This window comes from Lissotriton vulgaris, chromosome 5 (genome assembly GCF_964263255.1).
Source record: "Lissotriton vulgaris chromosome 5, aLisVul1.2, whole genome shotgun sequence".
NCBI lineage: Eukaryota > Metazoa > Chordata > Amphibia > Caudata > Salamandridae > Lissotriton > Lissotriton vulgaris.
In genome coordinates, this window is record NC_141693.1 from 1,342,381,663 (window position 1) to 1,342,400,379 (window position 18,717).

The following is an 18,717-nucleotide window of genomic DNA, read 5'->3' on the forward strand; positions in this document are numbered from 1 at the left end:
ATGTCATCCCTCTGTGAGAAGAGGCCTGATAGCCATTGGTATGAATAGATCTGTTAGAGCCTCTGGAATGAGACCTAACTCGTCTACTCCCAATGTTAAGCCTGCCTGAAAGTGGGCCTGGGGGTCCCCCAATTCCATTTTCATGTATGCTTAAGTTGGTCCTGGTGAGCCTTCTGACTACTACCTGACCTTTGTCTGCCTCATCCCCTGACAACTCCTGTTCCTCTTCCTCCTCTTCACTTTTTGTTCCATTGAGGTTGAGGTCAGGGTCCCCAAGGGTTCCCTCTAAGGGGGGCATGCTCCCATCTGGATTAGGGGGGCCTGTGTTAGAAGCCCTCCTGGCATCATAAGTCTCTAAGAGACCTATCAGAAAAGGAGTGGTAGGGTTAGAACCCTGTTTTAGCTTCCTGGAGGTACACAGTTGTCTCATCTCCAGGAAGCTAAGAGCTGCATATCTGGAAGTGACCTGTGGAAGGTCATCAACCACAAGGGGGCCCTCTGTGTTTCCTCCTGTGGTAGACATGCTTTTCTAGTGAGGTGTAAGTGGTGCACTTACCTACACTATTTGTTTGCCTACTGATCCCTTGCTAAGAGCTGTAGTCAGGGTGTGCTAAGCCCTGTCACACTACAACAGCTGGTTCAGTAGAACTCAGAGTATTCTAAGCTAAGTTATATGTACCTTGGTACTTATGTGATCTTTCAAATGATATTCTTCGGATATGTGTGAGGCAAAACAACTGCAAGCTCAAATCCCAACCGCTGCACACCAATGTGAGAAGTTGGCCTGATATATAGTGCTCACTATTCTAGTGATCACTGTGTATCATACCAAACGACCCTTACTGATGATTGGTTGTAAGTCAACCTTATAGACCAGCTATCCTAGTAGCGTGGACAAAAGCAGTCTTCAGGCTAAACTCTAGAGGGCGTGTTAAGCCAGCTGTTTTACCGTCACATATACCCCTTGAACACCAAGTGAAAGGACACCACACAAGTTGTTATGAAAAATAAAGGATATTTATTTATAACAAGTCTACCCTGATCTCTTTATGAGTCAGGGAGCTAAGCACAATACAAAACTCTTATGAAAATACTTCAAGTTGCACAATTTACACAAATGCCCGAGAGGCACGAAAAACCATATACACCAAAAGTGGAATGCGAAATACTAGCAGGTAAGTAGCAAGATCCAGAGGCTTCAGGATCGCTAGGGCTACACTACTGAACCCTAAGGTTAGGAGCAGGAGGCCTAGGGAGATCGGGTGCAGAGTGTGCACTCTCACGCGGGATGCAGGACAAAGTCTATGGAGGCTAGTATTCCTAAAGTCACTGTTTTCGGATGAATCCGACTAGGTAGACTTAAAACGAAAAAGGATCTGGACACTTAGATAGTGAACCTGCGTTGGAGCACCAGAATGCTTGGGTTACCTAGCCCAGGGGCTGCGGCTGCATAGGGTTCAAAAGACGTCGGGAATCCTCGTTGTAGTCTATGGAGCCTGAAAGAAGAAGTTGCTGGCAGGCGACCATTGAAGATGTTCGAAGTGATCCAAGCCTGGATCGGTGATGGAGACGACCTGAAAGCAGAGGGGACTCAGATCCTAATCACTAGCCAGTGATTGTGTGGGCACCAGGATGACACCGGATGAAGTCACCTCGACCAGGTGAGTGGGCGACACTGGACTCTGCAGTCACACGGGCTAGGAGGCGTTGCCGGCGACCAGGCTGGAGGTGCGAGCTGTCCCACGCAGGTGTCTGCTGTCGGCGATGCTGGACCCAGGATGGGGGCAACAAACCTTGGCAAAGTCAAGCCCACGCGGTGGAGTCAAGATGGCGTCTGGAGTGGACCAGGAGGGTCCGGGGGGCTCCTCTTTTGGAAGGGAGCAAGGGCCAGTCTGGAGCAACCAGACCAGCGTTGAAATCGTCGTGGTACGTCGTCAGGAGGGCCACTAGCCAACGGGCAAGTGACCGGACAACGCGGTGAGCAGCAAAGAGCAGAAGGGCCCCACGCAGATCTCGTGGATGCTGGAGGGCTGGACTTCGGTGCTGCAGCTGCTCAGGGTTAGGGCTTCTCAAACCCCAGTGCACTCACTCGAGGATCCCTCGGCGGTCGTGCTGGTTAAGCGTTGTGCAGTTTCAGGAGATGGCCGGTCCCTCAGGTCTCGTCACACCCACAAATCTCAGCTGGGCTGATTATGCAGGTAGAGGTCAGAGATGCCAGGGAATCCGGGTCTCGTCGAGCTGGGCAGTCTTGATCCGGAGGATGGACGTGCAGTAAACTGCGATGCTTAGATGGTGCCTGCGGGTGCAGGGTGGCTACTCCTTAGCCACAAGGGAGATTCTTCAAAGAAAGTCAAGAGTTCCTTTCGTGGAAAGTAGTTCAAGATTCAAGATTATCTAATTTGGGAAGGGGGCCTGCTCCCACCTTTATCCTAAGAAAAGGGGCTGGCACGCGACTAGGTCGTACCCATGAGTGGGACCAGGAGGGGTGTGGTTACACCCCTCTCCTTTGTCTGGTCTCTCCCCAGCTCAGGGGCTGGTGTGCCCCTGGAACTGGTTCAAGTATATGGTACGCGTTATCATGGAACAGCTATTAGGACTTGGTTCCGCAAGCTGCAAACGGGCTCAGATCATGCCAGAGCACCATCTCACATGATTCCAAGCACTCTGCCTTCAGGATTGATAAAGCCTGCCATAGGAGTGACTGGTAGGAAATGCATGTGTCCATTTTAGGGTTAGATATAGGTATACTATATCTAAAGCAAAGGGTGATTACACCACTTTGCCCCAGCTGTCGTGCAGCCAGTTGTGTCAGATTTAGATGGCCAGCCAGGGGTGGCATAATACATGCTGCAGCCCCTGGTAGGCCCTGGGTACACCTATGCCCTGGATACAGGGACTGATAAGGTGGCCCAGTACCAATTGGTAAATGCACCTAAGGTACACGTGTCAATTTAGAGAGAGAACAGCTAGGCTGTGGGTCTGATTAGCAGGCCCACAGCCAGGGAAGTCGTAAACCAGTGAAGCAAAAAGCAAAAATCTGGGGTGATCATAGGATTGCAGACCCTACTCTCCTACAAACCTCAGTTTTTCTGTTCCTTGAGGTGACAGAAGACCCTGAGGCAAAGCTCCCTACCTCTGAAAGAGGGTCATCCTTGTCCTTTATCCTCTGAAGCCACAGGAGCAGATGACCCTCTCTGTCCCTGAGGGTCTTTTGAGGGAAGGTTCTGCAGATTTTACATTCCTTCGCTTGATGATCCGGATATATACACTTTTTGTGTGGATCCTCCTTGAATAGCCTTAGCTTTCCACAGGAATTACAAGCCCAAGCCCTAAAAAGGGATTTTAGAAGTAGACATCCTTTGAAGGTTAAAAAACCAACCAAAGTAAGAAGAAACTGAGCAGAGCTCAGGGAGACTCCCTTCACACGACGCGCGGTAGAAAATCTGACAGCCTGAGCCTCTGGGGAGAACATTGGTGGGTGCTGTCGCCTGATTGGCTGCAGTTTGGTCTAACATAATGACTAGGATAGTCATGAGTGTGGGAGCTTTTTGGTCCTGTAGCTAGGGCTACTTTTCTTCCTGGTTGGCTTTTACCAAGGTTTTTTGGTTATTACAGGTATATTATTGCTTTTTTATATACCGTGGGAGTCCCACTCTGACGACGGGGAATGACTTAGGCATGTGAATCTATGAAAGACACCCCAAATACTGGCGAAAGATTGGTGTCCATTCGTGGTGGGTCATTTTTATTACTGTGTGTGATCATGAATGCTTAGCTAAGACGCCCTGAAGTTTAGCCTTGTCTGGAGTGAGTCCCTTACCCTGACTAGAGGAGAGGGTCCCTGCTTGTCACAAGTGCATACCTGTGCCAACGAGAGACCCCCAATTCTAACAGTCTGGTAACTGGCAGATTGCCTTAACTGATGGGGCCAAAGAGAGGTCAGCATTCTCCATACTAGATAGGCACTACCAATGCCCTTTGGGATGAAGAATGCCCCTGCCACCTTTCAGAGGTTGGTCAACCAGGTGTTGGCTGGACTGGAGGATTTCAGTTCTGCCTACCTGGATGACATTGCCGTGTTCAGTGCTAGTTGGGAAGAACATCTGCACCACCTCTGGGAAGTGCTGATGGCACTGCAAAATGGAGGCCTAATGATCATGGCGATAAAGTGCCAGATCAGGCAGGGTTCTGGGGTGTACTTGAGGGCACCAGGTAGGGAGCGGCCAGGTGGCACCCCTACAACTCAAGATTGATAACATACTGGCATGGGAACCTCCAAGACGCAGACACAGGTGAAAGCCTTTTTAGAACCTTTGCCAAGGAGAAGAACCAAGGAAGTTGCAGGAGTTTGGACTGCCCCTCTGCCATTGTGCTGTTTGCTGGGTTGGCCTGCAGTGTTTTCTTTATTGCTGAGGAAAGGAGAAGGAACTTTAAAGGAACTTTCATCATCTTGCAGAATATTTCTCCAAGGGCTTGAATTTTAGCTTTCCTCCTGTCTGAAGTCTCAGGGATACAAACGACTTCACCCCTTCTGTTTGCCTGCATCCGGAACTTGCTGTTCTAGCTGCCACAGAAGGAAATTGCAACACTGATGCCGGGGAGCGACGCTGTATTCTGCATCGACGCCATGAGCGCTGCTCCAACTTACAACGTAGACCCGACGCCAACCGCCGTGCCACATCGAAGCCAGCGAGCGGCATCGTAACCTGCAATAAGCCGTGAGCGCTGCTCCGACTTGCAACGTAGGCGGATGCCCGCTGCTGTGCAGCATCGACACCGAAGAGGTCAACATTGCGGAGCCAATCCTCGACGTGGGTGGTCAAGAATCCATCGACATCGTACAAAACCATGGTTTCGGCACCATCATGACATCACCTCCTCTCCGGTAAAGAACCGATGCCTCCCCTGCTTTGTGCAAGCATCGAGAACCCGACGCATCGCCCCCCAAAGCAAGGAATCAACGCCGCACAGCACCACCGATACCGCATCTCCCTGACGCCGTGAGCTGTCTTTGTTTTTGCTTTTCGAAGGTACTGTTTTGTGTGGGTCTGTTTTGACTCCAGGGCCCGACACTGCGTACCTCGCAGTCGGCGCCATACTTTGGGATTTTTTTGATTACAGTATTATGGATTTTTGTTGTTTGTGGTCTTGTGTTAAGTCTATATAAAGAATACTTATTTTTATAAAAGCCTGTGTGGTGTCCATCTGTAGTGTTTTCACTGTATTGCTGTCTGTGTTCACAAATGCTTCACACACTGCCTCTGAGATAAGCCTGTCTGCTCATTCCAAGCTACCAAGGGGGTGAGCAGGGATTATCCAGGAGTGTAATCCCCTTTTCCTGACTAGAAGCAAGCGTCCCTATTTGGTCAAATGTGCAAGCCATTGCCAACTAGAGACTCCCAGTTCTAACAGGCCCCTTCACCCAAAGGAAGATTTATTTAGGTGTCCTTGATGCCCACAAGTCTGTTAAAGGGTGTCCTTGATGCCCACAGGTCTGTTGAAGAACCTGGGTGAAGCACAGATACAGATGACGAAGAAGACTTGAAGAACAGTGAGACCAGGAGCAGCAGGAGTCTTTCTTTGTGCAGTCTCAGTTCCAGTCGAAGTCCAGCAATGTCCAAGTGTCTAGAAGATTGAAGAGTGACGTAGTTTCAGGGTTGAGTCTTATCCCAGGACAAATCCCTAAGTGCTATTAGCCAAAGTCTGGCAAAGGATGATGGGTATTATTGGTTTCGCAAATACAACGCGGGTGATACGTTACCATTCGAAACCTAAGAAGGAATTCTACCTTGCTAAGGCATATTCAGCATTATTTGAAAAGAAAAACGGAGCATACGCTAGATAGCATCCATAATAGAAGGCCAACATACTTTCCTAGCCCTGAAGAAGTCCGAGAGGACAAAATGCGTTGGCTACGGTTTTATCTTGTTGTGCAGAAGAAATTCACGAATGAAAGAAGGATTGAAATACCTGATGAATTAGTGTTCTTTCATAATTATGGGATACATTGCAGAACATTGAGTGATGGACTGCATTGTTGTTGTGATATTTGTAGGGTTCTCTAACCCTAACCCTAGGAGGTTTAAAGGTATTGAGCCTCAAGTCCAGTGCACCAAAAGAACTAATATGATACATGACCTCAATATAGTGATAAGTGCAGTCCGAAATTGCCTCATGCCCTGTGGTTTTGTTCTAAGCCAGCCTCCTACAGCTTCCTACAGGTATAGAAAAGAAAAGCAACTAAAGTAACTGGGTAGTATTTTTTGTGACAACATAATACATGCAATGACAGTCAGGGAGATGCTATCTTTTAAGGTAATGTGATACTACGCACTAACCTTTGTGAAATTAATATTGTGGGGTTTAGAGCGTGTGGAGCACTGCACCCTTGATGAAATGTGGTTTCATTAGGTGTAATGATGTACATGTTAGCTTTCCCACTAACCACATTTGCTATAGAGACAGATGTTGCATACGTGTGCCTCTCTGTCACTTATACTTTGATGTTGGATGAAGACACATTTAGTTTGGCACTGACAGCACACAAAAGGGTCATACAGGGTAATAAGAACTCACTGTTGGTCCGAAAGTCAGTCCATCCATGATGTTGAGCTACTACCATTAACTTCCACTGATTGATGAGAGACAAAGTGGCCCAGACATACCTATTTCTACCTCCATACTTTCTAATAAACCCTTCAATTAATTATTGGATCCCGCAAGAAACTGAAAACCCTGCTTTTTGAGTAGTCCTTCATGTTCCTAGGTTTGGTTAGAGTCATACTTGCGCAGCAACAGCATACCCTCTTGGGTGATAGTGCGCTGTACAAATCTGCATAATATACTATCAATAGATAACCTACTGATATTGCTAAATCTTTCATATTGGCTATCACAATCAACTGTATTAGGGGGTGCTGAATTGAAATGTGCCAGGCATCTCATATTATGTGTAGTCTCACTAGCGATATACTTGGGAATTATAACAAAATTGTGACATGGTAAGCCATTGTTATGTAAGGGCAGGCACGCATTATAATGACGGATGTTATTAATTGCTCCGGCATTTTTTCAACATGTTATACACAGTGCAAACATGCCAGCATCTACCCCTTCAGTGCTGAAACTGTCCTCAGCCTATAGTATTGCTGCTACCGTCCCAGGAGGGTACATTGAGAGGTCAGGTTGGCTCCTCTTCTTGTGGTGTGCAGTTTGACCTTTGCCTTATGCAAACAAACTTTCCTAAGCAGGTAATTCCAACTCTTGCATATCTGTGTGTGTGTGTGTGTGTGTGTGTGTGTGTGTGTGTGTGTGTGTGTGTGTGTATTACAGTGGAGAGTGCATTAAACTGATTAACAATTCTTATCCACAATGTCCTCCAATGATTAAAGGCTAGTACTTTATACTGCAATACCAAAAAGCTGTGGTGTACCTTGGCAATCTCTACAACTATAACCTCCAGTTTATTGTTGCTGAAGATGGGCATTTTGCTTGATGACATAGTGGTGGTGTAGAATGATTTCCAGTTACCTTGAACGTGCAGAAAATGTAGGTAGGACTAATTTCTAGTTGGACCAATAGATGTTGTTCCATACTTAATGGTGTGAAGATTCAAACCAAGGCAGATTTTCTCCTTTTGTGGGTGGCCGCCATGTGGCGTCATCCCCACACCATGGTTGTACGGTTGGTGGACAGTCTGTCAGACAAAATCTTTGGCCTTTGCAAGAGTTTTTCTAATAACAGAAGCACCCTGCCTGTGGTGACTTCACACCAACATAATAGGAACTTATACAAGGCCAAATGTCTTTAGTTATGGTTGCAGAGGTTATCATGCTGGTGTGGTGACAGCACAGCAGGCATAGAACAAGATCTTAATAAAATCTTGTCATTTTTCTTCCAAATCACACTACGCATTGTTATACTTCCTAGTCCAGGAAGATAGGCGCAGCCAAGAATGATGGGACCATTGTTATAAGGCGATGAGCAGGAACATTGTGTAGCCACAGCTCAGATTTGCAGAGCACTGTGGTGTAATAAAACGTTGTGGGATCTATAGCAGCCAAAACTCCCTAGGTTCCCTTTCTCTCCAGTTTTCAGAATGGTCTAGGGTTGTTGGGTTTTCTTGGGTACCTTCCCACCACAGGACCAAATACCGTAACTTTTTATGTGTGAGCATATCTTTTCATTGAAATAACACAAGGCTTGATCAAGGGTTGCGTGTTTTCCTATTTAATACAATAAACCTACACACACATGATTTAACAAGAAAAGCTCATCATATTTAAAAGAATCATATTATATAAATGTTGTGGTATACCTCATCCTGTAGAATACTCTGTTCTTTACTTTCCACAGTAAGCTTCTTTTTCAAAGCCTTATTCTGACAAACAAATAATGCATAACATGTTTCAGTTTAGTATAATACATAACATAACATAAACATCTCTTGTAAAGGTGTTATTTACAATAAAAATAATTGGAGTTGTAATTAGTATTGAAAAACAAGGGGCATATTATCAAGCCTGTGCTCTAAAATTATCGCCGCTTTATCGGCCGAAAACGGCCGATAAAGCGGCGATAATGGGCTTGATAATATGCTCTATGGAATTCCAATCGAAGCACATGTTAGATGTGAAGACATCTAACATGGGCTTCGATTGGAATTCCACAGAGCATATTATCAAGCCCATTATTGCCGCTTTATCGGCCGTTTTCGGCCGATAAAGCGGCGATAATTTTAGCGCACAGGCTTGATAATATGCCCCCAAGTTACTTACCTTGGGTAACGCCTTATCTGGTAGAGATTATATCTAGCCGCAGATTCTTTACTTTGAATTTCCCAAGCGTCAGACTGGATGAGGAAGATTTTTTGGGAGCAGTACCCCGTGTGCCGGTAGGTGGCATAGATCAGCTGAGCATGCATTGTCTGTGTCAACCCCGCCAGAAGTGAATCCGAGGCACCTATATAGCCGGAACTAGGCGCGTTGATGTCAGTTTCTTTTTACGACTTTCCACACCAGAAGCATGGAGCCCTGAAGAACACTGATGTGGAAAACTAGGACCCTGAAAGGACTCAGCCTTGTCCCTGGAAATACTTGAGGATGGGTGAGTCGGTAAGGAATCTGCGGCTAGATATAGTCTCTACCCGAAGAGGCTTCACCAAAGGTAAGTAACTTGTTCATCAGATCTGGAGGAAGCCGGGGTCGCATATCAAAGGTGGCAGAGGCTTTGAAGCCTCTGGCATTGGTATGCTAATTCATCCTGCTAGAGAAGGTGTGATCACCTTCCTCCAGAGCAGGCATTGTTCCAGACCACTGGGAGTGTTTGCTCTTCCAAGCAGGGGGTCAAAACGTGGGAGGTTGGAAGAGTCCTGTCAGCCAGCACACTAAATGACCACTTTTTGACTGGTGCTATGCTGTTTCTGACTAGTCTGACTGGGATTCTGCTAATCAGGACCCCAGTCTCTTTGTGTTATCCCTAAATTGATCATGATAAGTACTTTTGTACATCCACAATTGGATACTGGTGTACCCTTGTAAGTCCCTAGTATTTAATACTAAGGTACCAGGGGCCTCCCATGGGCTGCAGCATTTATTGTGCCACCCACTGGAGTCCACTTAAACTGTGACTACAAGCCTAACATTGCAGCCTGTGTGGGTTGGTGTTAGCACCAGTCACAACAGATATATGTTTCCTTAAATCTGAGGTCACTGCATTTTAAACTTAAATGTCACTCCTAATGCAGGCTCTTCTGTCCAGAGGGAAGGGTGCTTGATTATGAGTGTGAGGGTGCCCCTGCATGAGCAGGACAACCCTACAAACCACATAGTTGTTTCTTCAGGGTTCGTAGGTGTGGTCAGACATTTTTATAAATATAGTGGACATCAGTGATTATGAGATGTCTAACTACATAGTGGCTGCACCAAACCAGGACATGTTTGCTATCAAAAATGTTGGAATCATACCCCAACATTGATTTCAGTGTTGAAAATATGATCCCATGTACTGGGGGTTCCCTTGCGGTACCCCTCTGTACTCCAGGTAACAGCCTTTCTGGATCTGATAGCAAGCTAGTGCTGCTGCCGACCACAGAAACGATTCTGCCCTCATGCTGCTTAGCCAAGCTCGAGCAGGGGAGGGTAGAAAAATAGGTTTCCTGTCAGAGGGTGGTGTGACCACCTCCCAGACAGGACTTAGGGGCATATGTATCAAGCCCTTTTCCAGTTCGCAAACAAGTTGAATCTCAGAATCGGCCCGTTTGCGAACGGGAAAAGGCCTTTTGGGATGTATCATCCCAAAAGGGCATTGCAAAATAGGGAATCGCAAAATTAGCAATTCCCTATTTTGTTATTGCATTTAAGGAATCGCCAATTGCGATTCCTTAAATGTGATACATGAAGCACCCAAGTTGTGCGATTTTGTCATAAGAAATCGCAAATTACCACCAACTTCAACTTGGTGGTGACATGTGATTTCTTTGAAAAATTCACTTTTTTGCATTTTTCAAAGTGCCATGTGGAGCACATATATGCCCTTAGGGCATATATGTGCGCCACATGTGCACACATGCATATTTTAGGGGTGCAACAGGGTGTCCTTTTCACACCCTTCAAATTGCATTCGCAATTTGCGAGTACCTAATGGGTACCCGCAAATTGTGAATGTCTTCCCATTCATTCCTTTGGGTCTCTAGGCCCATAGGAATGAATGGGAAAGTATTCCTTATTTGAGAATCGCAATTTGCGATCCGCAATTAAGGAATATTAAGGACTCGCAATTAATATTGTATCCATTAATAATTGTAATAATAATGTAATAATAATAATGTAATAATAGTAATGTAATAATTTATATCCATTTTGCGAGTCCTTAATAGCGATTCGCAAAACATCGCTATTAAGGATTCGCAAAACGGGTTTTCCATACATATGCCCATTAGTGCAGTGGTTCACAAAGTTCATCTACTTGGGGGTCCCTTGACCTATTTGCCGTTGGCTGCGGCTCCCCAATATGTTAATGTCTTTTTTAGTGGGCGGGGGATGTTCACCCAGTCTCAGGAGTACTTCCATTTTTCTCCCTGAAACAAATGCTTACAATTCATTAACATAATAAAGGCAGCATCCTAACCTTGATGCCTTCCACAAAGAGATTATATGTGGTCTATTAGCTATCTCCAGCGGCTAGCCAAAACTTTCAAAAGTTCTTATCAATTCCTTCCAATTTTGTAGGCCCAATAAATATTGCATTTATTTATTGATGTAAACAGGCATTCAGATGTTGCTAAGTATTGGTTTTCGTAGCTTTATCAATGCCTGCATTTTATTTTCCATAATTATTTGCAAAATGAAAATGAAAGTAAAACAATGCTGCCCTATGTGACTCTCAGCAGTTGTGCCAACAATCAAACAGAAGACTGCCTGTAATCAACCTCAAACATATCGGTCTTCAATTTAATGGATTCTATTTAATTAAACGGATTGACACCACTGAAGTTACAGTGTGAAAGAGCGGGAGACTTGGGTAACCGTAGTTTGTCATACAGCTGATAGAGTGAAATTCTATAGTCTTCGAATAGCTCCCTGACTTCCGAAACCATGGGACGTTCGAGCCCCTGCCAGGCCTCTTGAAAGGCTCCTGTGAAATTAGGCGAGGACCGTGGTGCCCTCCTAGAAGTCCATGGACCAGAAATGGCATCATAGGTCAAAGACGGAATTACTCCGCAGCCAATGCTGCTTTGGAGAGACACTTCCAAGTTCGCTGAATAGCAACAGCAGAAGCTGGGGGTCATTAAGCATGCACGTTTCTAGACTCCTAAGTATAAAAGTGATGCCCTGATATGCTGGCAAAGAAAAGAAGCTGAAATGCCTAGTAAAAATAGTGAGCAACTCGGAAGAAAAAAAGATGTGAATTTAATAAAATACTTCTGACTGTTTTAGTTTTTTCATAATTGCTGGGTATTTTTTTATATCTATTGTATACTCTATAGCACTGCGGTTTTAAAAATATATATCTGCTTGCTGTGGTACGGACGCAGATCTTTTTGTAGTACATGCATTTTACTCCAGCATATGTAAATCACTGTGCACTCACCTGTGGGTAATGTTAGCTATCGTGCAGTGGTTTCCAAACGATGCCTGGTGCGCTTCAATTCACGGCGCCAATAGCAAGTTTTGATGGTGCACTGGGGAGCCACGACACACAGATTGGGAACTGCTGCCTTAGTGTATTGGGACGGGTGGGGATGCTTGACAGCACCACCAGACTGCTTTGAAGGCCACATTTGGTGCCCTCCTCGCATACTCCAGTTTGAGTCAGTTTAGGGAGCCCTTAGCTCCCTCTCTGGAGTGAAACTGGGAAAAGGACATGGGAGTATCCTCCTCTCTGTCCAGCTCCTCCTCTGGATGGACCTCTGACCCCTTTACCTAAGGTACTTAAGGGCTTATCTGTGGGTCATTTCTTCGATTCGTTGTGGGACAATACTCAAGCCTGAAAACACGTCACTCTTCGACCGCCTGGACACCTGGACTTTGCCTGAAACAAATACTGCACCGCTCCTGGTCTAGCTGTTCTGCAAGTCTTCTTCATAGGCTGTGTAGGAGAGTAGGGTCTGCTTCCTATGGTCACCCCCACTTTTTGCTGTGATTCTCTGTTTTTTCGACTTTAGTGTGGCTGTGGGCCTGCTAATCAGACCCACAACCCAGCTGTTCTCTCTCTAAATTGATACCATGTACTTTAGGTACATACCAGATTGGTTACTGGGTCACTCTTGTGAGCCCCTGTATAGCGTACCATAGGTACCCAGTGTGAGAAGTTGGCCTGATATGCAGTGCTCACTATTCTAGTGATCACTATGTATCAGTCCAAACAACCCTTATGGTGATTGGTTGTAAGTCAACCGATAGACCAGCTATCCTAGTAGCATGGACAAGAGCAGTCTTTAGGCTAGACTCTAGAGGGCGTGTTAAGCCAGCTGTTATACCATCACATATACCCCTTGAACACCAAGTGAAAGGACACCACACAAGTGTTATGAAAATAAACAGTGTATTTATTTAGATCACAACAGCCCTGTACTCTTTATGAGGACAGGGTACTAAGCACACAACAAAACTCTTACGAAAATACTTTAAGTTGCACAATTTACACAAATGCCCGAGGGGCACGAAAAACCATATACCATGAAAGTGGAATGCGAAATTACTAGCAGGAAAGTACTGGACTAATAGGCTTTGGAATCGCTAGGACTACGTTACTGAACCTTCAGATTACTAGTAGGAGGCCTAGGGGACTCGGGTGCAGAGTGTGCACTCTCACGCGGGATGCGGGACAAAGTCTATGGAGGCTAGTAAAGGTAAAGTTAGTGTTCTCGGGCGAACCCGACTAGGTAGGTTGAAAACGACAGTGGATCTGGACCCTTGGATAGTGAGGCTATGCTGGGGCACCGAAATGCCGAAGTTACCTAGCCCAGGGGCTGCGGCTGCATAGGTCTGAAAAGACGTCGGGAATTCTCGTTGACGAACCAGGAGCCTGAAATAAGGAGTTGCTGGCAGGCGACCAGTGAAGATTGTTCGGTGTGATCCAAGCCTGGATCGAAGATGGATGACACCTGAAAGCAGAGGGGACCAAGTTCTTAATCACTAGCCAGTGATTGTGTTGGTACCAGGATGGCACCGGGCGAAGTCACCTCGACCAGGTGAGTGGGCGACGCTGGGCTCTGCAGTCTCACGGACCAGAAGGCGTTGTCGGCGACCAGGATGGAGGTGCGAGCTGTCCCACGATGGTTGATGCTGTCGACGTCGGTGGACCCAGGATTGGAGCAACAAGTCTTGGGAAATTCAAGCCCACGCGGTGGACCTAAAATGGCGTCTGGAGTGGACCAGGAGGGTCCGGGGTGCTCCTCTTTTGGAAGGGAGCAAGGGCCAGTCTGGAGCAACCAGACCAGCAGTGTTGTCGTCGTTGATCGTCGTCGGGAAGGCCATAAGCCAGCGGGCTAGTAGCCAGACAACGCGGTGAGCAGCCAAAAAGCAGAAGGGCCCCACGCAGATCTCGTGGATGCTAGAGGGCTGGTCTTCGGTGCTGGAGCTGCTCAGGGTCAGGGCTTCTCGGACCCCCAAAGCACTCACCAGAGGATCCCTCGGCGGTCGTGCTGGATAGAAGTCGTGCAGTTCTGATGATGGCCGGTCCCTCGAGGTCTCGTCACACCTACGATTCTCAGCTTAGCTGTAGAGGTAGGTAGAGGTCAGAGGTGCCAGGGAAGCCGGGTCTCGTCGAGCTGGTCAGTCGAATTCCGGAGGAAGGACGTGCAGCAAACCGCAGAGTTCTTAGATGGTGCCTGCGGATGCAGGGTGCCTACTCCTTAGCCACAAGGGAGAAATCTTGAGAAGAAGTCAAGAGTTCCTTTCGTAGAAAGTAGTTTCTTGATTCAAAGATGATCTAATTTGGAAGGGTCCCCGCTCCTGCCTTTATCCCAAAGAAAGGGGTGGGTACGCGACTAGGTCCTGCCCTAGGGGTGGGACCAGGAAGGGGGGTGGTTACACCCCTCTCCCATGCCGGACTTTCCCCAGGCCAGGGGCTGGTGTGCCCCTGGAACTGGTTCTAGCCGGCAGATGCGTAGTGAGCACCGGGGTGCCACTTGCAGTCACCTTCCTGTAAAGCCCTGCCTACCCAGGATACACAAAACCCTGTCTGGGATGGTGCTAGCACCGCCCCTGACAGGAAACCCTTTGTCCAAGCTCCCCTCGCTGGAAGGACTCCCAGCTGCAGGGGGTCAGACTCGTGTCTGTGGTGGCAGCATCCATTTTGTGATGCTGAGGCTTGAGTTAACTTTAACCGGGGTTCACAGTTACATACATGTCGTGTCCCTCTAGAAGGGTGGAATGCTAACCCCGTCGCCAGAATTGGCGAGGGGTTAGTATTCCAATTCGTATGACACCTTACTCGACATGTTTTGATAAAGCGATACCAGAGATAGCATTTAACCGCGAGGATTATAATGCACTTAAGAGTATATGGTATGCGTTATCATGGAACAACTATTAGGACTTGGTTCCGCAAGCTGTAAACGGGCTCAGCTCATGCCAGAGCACCATCTCACACGATTCCAAGCACTCTGCCTTCAGGATTGTCAAGGCCTGCCATAGGAGTGACTGATAGGAATCTGTGTGTCCATTTTAGGTTTAGATATAGGTATACTATATCTAAAGCAAAGGGTGATTACACCACCTTGCCCCAGCTGTCATGCAGCCAGTTGTGTCAGATTTAGATGGCCATCCAGGGGTGGAATAATACATGCTTCAGCCCCTGGTAGGCCCTGGGTACACCTATGCCCTGAGTTACAGGGTCTGATAAGGTGGCCCAGTACCAATTGGAAATGTACCTAAGGTACATGGAATCCATTTTAGAGAGAGAGCAGTAGGCCTGGGGTCCTGATTGGCAGGGTCCCATGCCAACTAAGTCAGAAAACCAGCAAAACACCAGGCAAAAAGTTGGGGGCAACCATAGTCAGGTATCCACCTTCCTACACCCCCCCCCCCCCAAACGAAAGGAGATACGGCTATCCTTGACCAGGTAAGCCTATATTGCCTGAGTGGCCATATGAGGTGGTGTATGCACTGACATTGTTACCCCCTATATCATGGTCCACTAAGCAATCCCTCACCCTAAGGGTATCTGAGGGTCTCCACCATAGGGAATCACTACCTGTGGGGTGTTTTGGCAAAGAAAAAGGTTGGTGCTGGGATGGAGTACTGAAGTGAGGCTCCACTACTTTTGGGCTCAACTTCCTCCAATAACTACTCACCAAATCTGCCTTTCTTTCCATGACTGAGTTGCTATGAGCTCTCAGGGTCAACCTCTGGCTACCTAAAGCTGGTGGCTGAGTCCCTCTTTTTGGCTTACTGGAGGGACAGGTCAGGTTTGGGGTTTTCAGGCCCCAGGTTTGGCTGTGCCCAGCAGTGTCCAGCTGTGGGAGTTCCCTAACTAAGTTTAAGGGGGATCCCTCAGGAGTTTGTTTTATTTTCACTTGGCTAGGGCTACTAGCTTCAGTGATCCTAATCTGCTGATTGGGGATTTTTGGACAGGGGCCCTTTGGGGCCCACCACTGGCCTCCCTGACCTTTACAGCCCTGGGCTGATGGAGGCAGGGTTGAGAGGTGCAGGCTACCTGCTCCAGACTGGGTCCCACCTGGGAAGGGTCCACTGCCATCAGGGCCTCTGTCAGGCTAGGCCTGACTACCTCTGGGGCAGTTCCTTCAACAGGGGTAGAGTCAGTTCCCCGAGGAGGCTGGCTCTCACCTAGTGTCTGGGAGGGGGAAGACTTTTCTTCTCCTCAATGCTCTCAGTTTGGGTGGAGTGATCCATTGTTTCAGGCTTCACAACCCCACTATCTGTCGGAGTAGAGGCTGAGACCATTTCAACCTTGCCAACCTTTTCAGGAGGGCACTCAGTCTGTGTTTGGGTTGTGACTGTCACAGCCCTCCTATCCTGTTCAGGAAAGTCTGTCTGAGCCTAGGCAGTGGCTACCACTGCTCTTCCAACCTTTTCAGGGAGGACTGGTGCTTGGACTGGGGCTGTAGCTATTACTGCCCCACTAACCTTTCTGGGTAGGCCTATCATCCTGGAGTGAGTTTCTTGCTCCACCTCAGCCCATGCTGAGAGTTCCAGGTCATTCCCCAATAAGCAATCTACAGGTAGGGTGTCTGTCACTGCCACTCTCATGGGCCCTGTGACATTACCACAACTGAGCTCGACTACTGCCATGGGATGCCTTCTTTTCACTGCATGAACATCTGTCACCTGATAAAGGAAACCAGGGGTCATTTGAGCAGAGGGGACCAGATGGTCAATCACCATGGTGATGCTGGCCCCTGTGTCTCGGTATGCCTCAACTTTCTGACCATTGATACAGGGCTCTTGTCTATACTTTCCCAAAATGTGGGAACCAGTAGTGAAGTTGGCAAACCCCATGCCAGTCTCACAGACAAGAGTATTGTTAGGGGACCTGGCTAGGCCATAGTCCACCTGGTCTCCCAAAGTAATGCCCACCACATTCTTGGGGGCACTCCCACCACCTGGGGGATTACCACTAGTGGTAACAGGAGGTCTGGGAGTATTACCTGGGGGTATATTCTCCTTATTGTTGTTGGCCTTGGGACAACTGCTGTCACTTTTATAGTGGCCTACCTGTTTGCAGGTATGACAATAAGGTTTCTTTTGGGTTTTGGGAGAAGTTTGGGACCCACCCTTTTCAGAGGAATTTTGGGGCCCTGTGGTTTGATCAGAAGATTTATTCCCACCCTTCTCTTGAGGCTTGGTTGATTCCTTCTTTTGGTCACCACCCTCGTTCTTAGGCCTGACCCTGGTTCTGACCCATTTGTCTGCCCTCTTACCCAATTCTTGTGGAGCGGTCAGATCAGAGTCTACCAGGTGTTGGTGTAATAACTGGTTCTGACAATTTGCTTAAGATTTGCTCTCTCATAATTAGATTGTACAATCCTTTAAAATCAGTAACCTTACTTCCCAGTAGCCAGCCTTCAAAAGCCTTAGTGGCACAATCAACAAAGTCAGTCCAATCCTGAGACTGAGTTTTCTGGGTATCTCTGAACATCAACCTGTACTGTTCAGTGGTTAAACCAAACCCATCAACCAGTGTATTCTTCAGGACTTGGTAATTGTTAGCATCCTCAGCTCTAGTAGTGAGGAGCTTGTCTCTACCTTTACCTTCAAAGGAGAGCCACAAGATAGCTGCCCACTGACTCTGGGGGACACACTGTACAGTGCAAGCCCTCTCCAAAGCAGTCATCCATTTGTGGATATCATCCCCTTGTTTAAAGGGGGGCACTATCTTACTCAGGTGTCTAGTGTCTAAACTCCTGTCTTTTTCTCTTGGGAGAATGCTGCCACCAGTGAGATCTAACCCACTTAACTTTTGCTCTCTAGCAAAGGCAAGCCTCTCTTTGGCCAGGGCAAGTTCTTCCCTTTCAATCCTCAGAGTGGCTTCCCTCATTTTAGCTTCATGCTCCCTTCTCTTAGGGGATGACATCCCTCTACGAGAAGAGGTCTGAGAGCCATTGGTTCGAATGGATCTGTTAGAGCCTCTAGATAGAGACCTATCTCGTCCATTCCCAATGTTAAGTCTGCCTGAGAGTGGCCCTGGGGGTCCCCCAAATCCATTCTCATGCCTACTTAAGTTGGTCCTAGTGAGTCTACTGACTTCTACCTGACCTTTGTCTGCCTCCTCCCCTGATAACTCATCTTCATCCTCATCCTCTGCATCATCTGCCTCCTGGAGGGGGTGGTCATGGTTATCAAAGGGACCCTGTAAGGGGGGCATATTCCCATCTGGATGAGAAGGATCTGTGTTGGCAGACCTCCTGGCATCATAAGTCTCTAAGAGACCAATCAGAAAAGGAATGGTAGGGTTAGAACCCTGTCTTAGCTTCCTGGATGTACAGATTTGTCTAATCTCTTGGAAGCTAAGTGCAGCATGTAGGAGAGTAGGGTCTGCAATCCTATGATCACCCAGATTTTTGCTTTTGTTTCACTGGTTTACGACTTTCTCTGGCTGTGGGCCTGCTAATCAGACCCACAGCCTGGCTGTTCTCTTTCTAAATTACGATATGTACCCTAGGTGCATTTACCAATTGGTACTGGGCCACCTTATCAGACCCCGTAACGCAGGGCATAGGTGTACCCAGGGCCGCCAGGGGCTGCAGCATGT

The 18,717-nt window shown here is 47.4% G+C and overlaps 1 protein-coding gene across 1 annotated transcript in view; it reads right to left on the reverse strand.

Annotated features, from left to right (window-relative positions):
- Nucleotides 1-18,717, reverse strand: part of SYCP1 (synaptonemal complex protein 1) — a 5,090,281-nt gene that overhangs the window by 2,353,817 nt on the left and 2,717,747 nt on the right. The window contains exon 25 of the mRNA XM_086919665.1: nucleotides 8,318-8,380. Coding sequence (XP_086775791.1) covers nucleotides 8,318-8,380 — 63 coding nt within the window. The remainder of the gene's footprint in view (nucleotides 1-8,317; nucleotides 8,381-18,717) is intronic.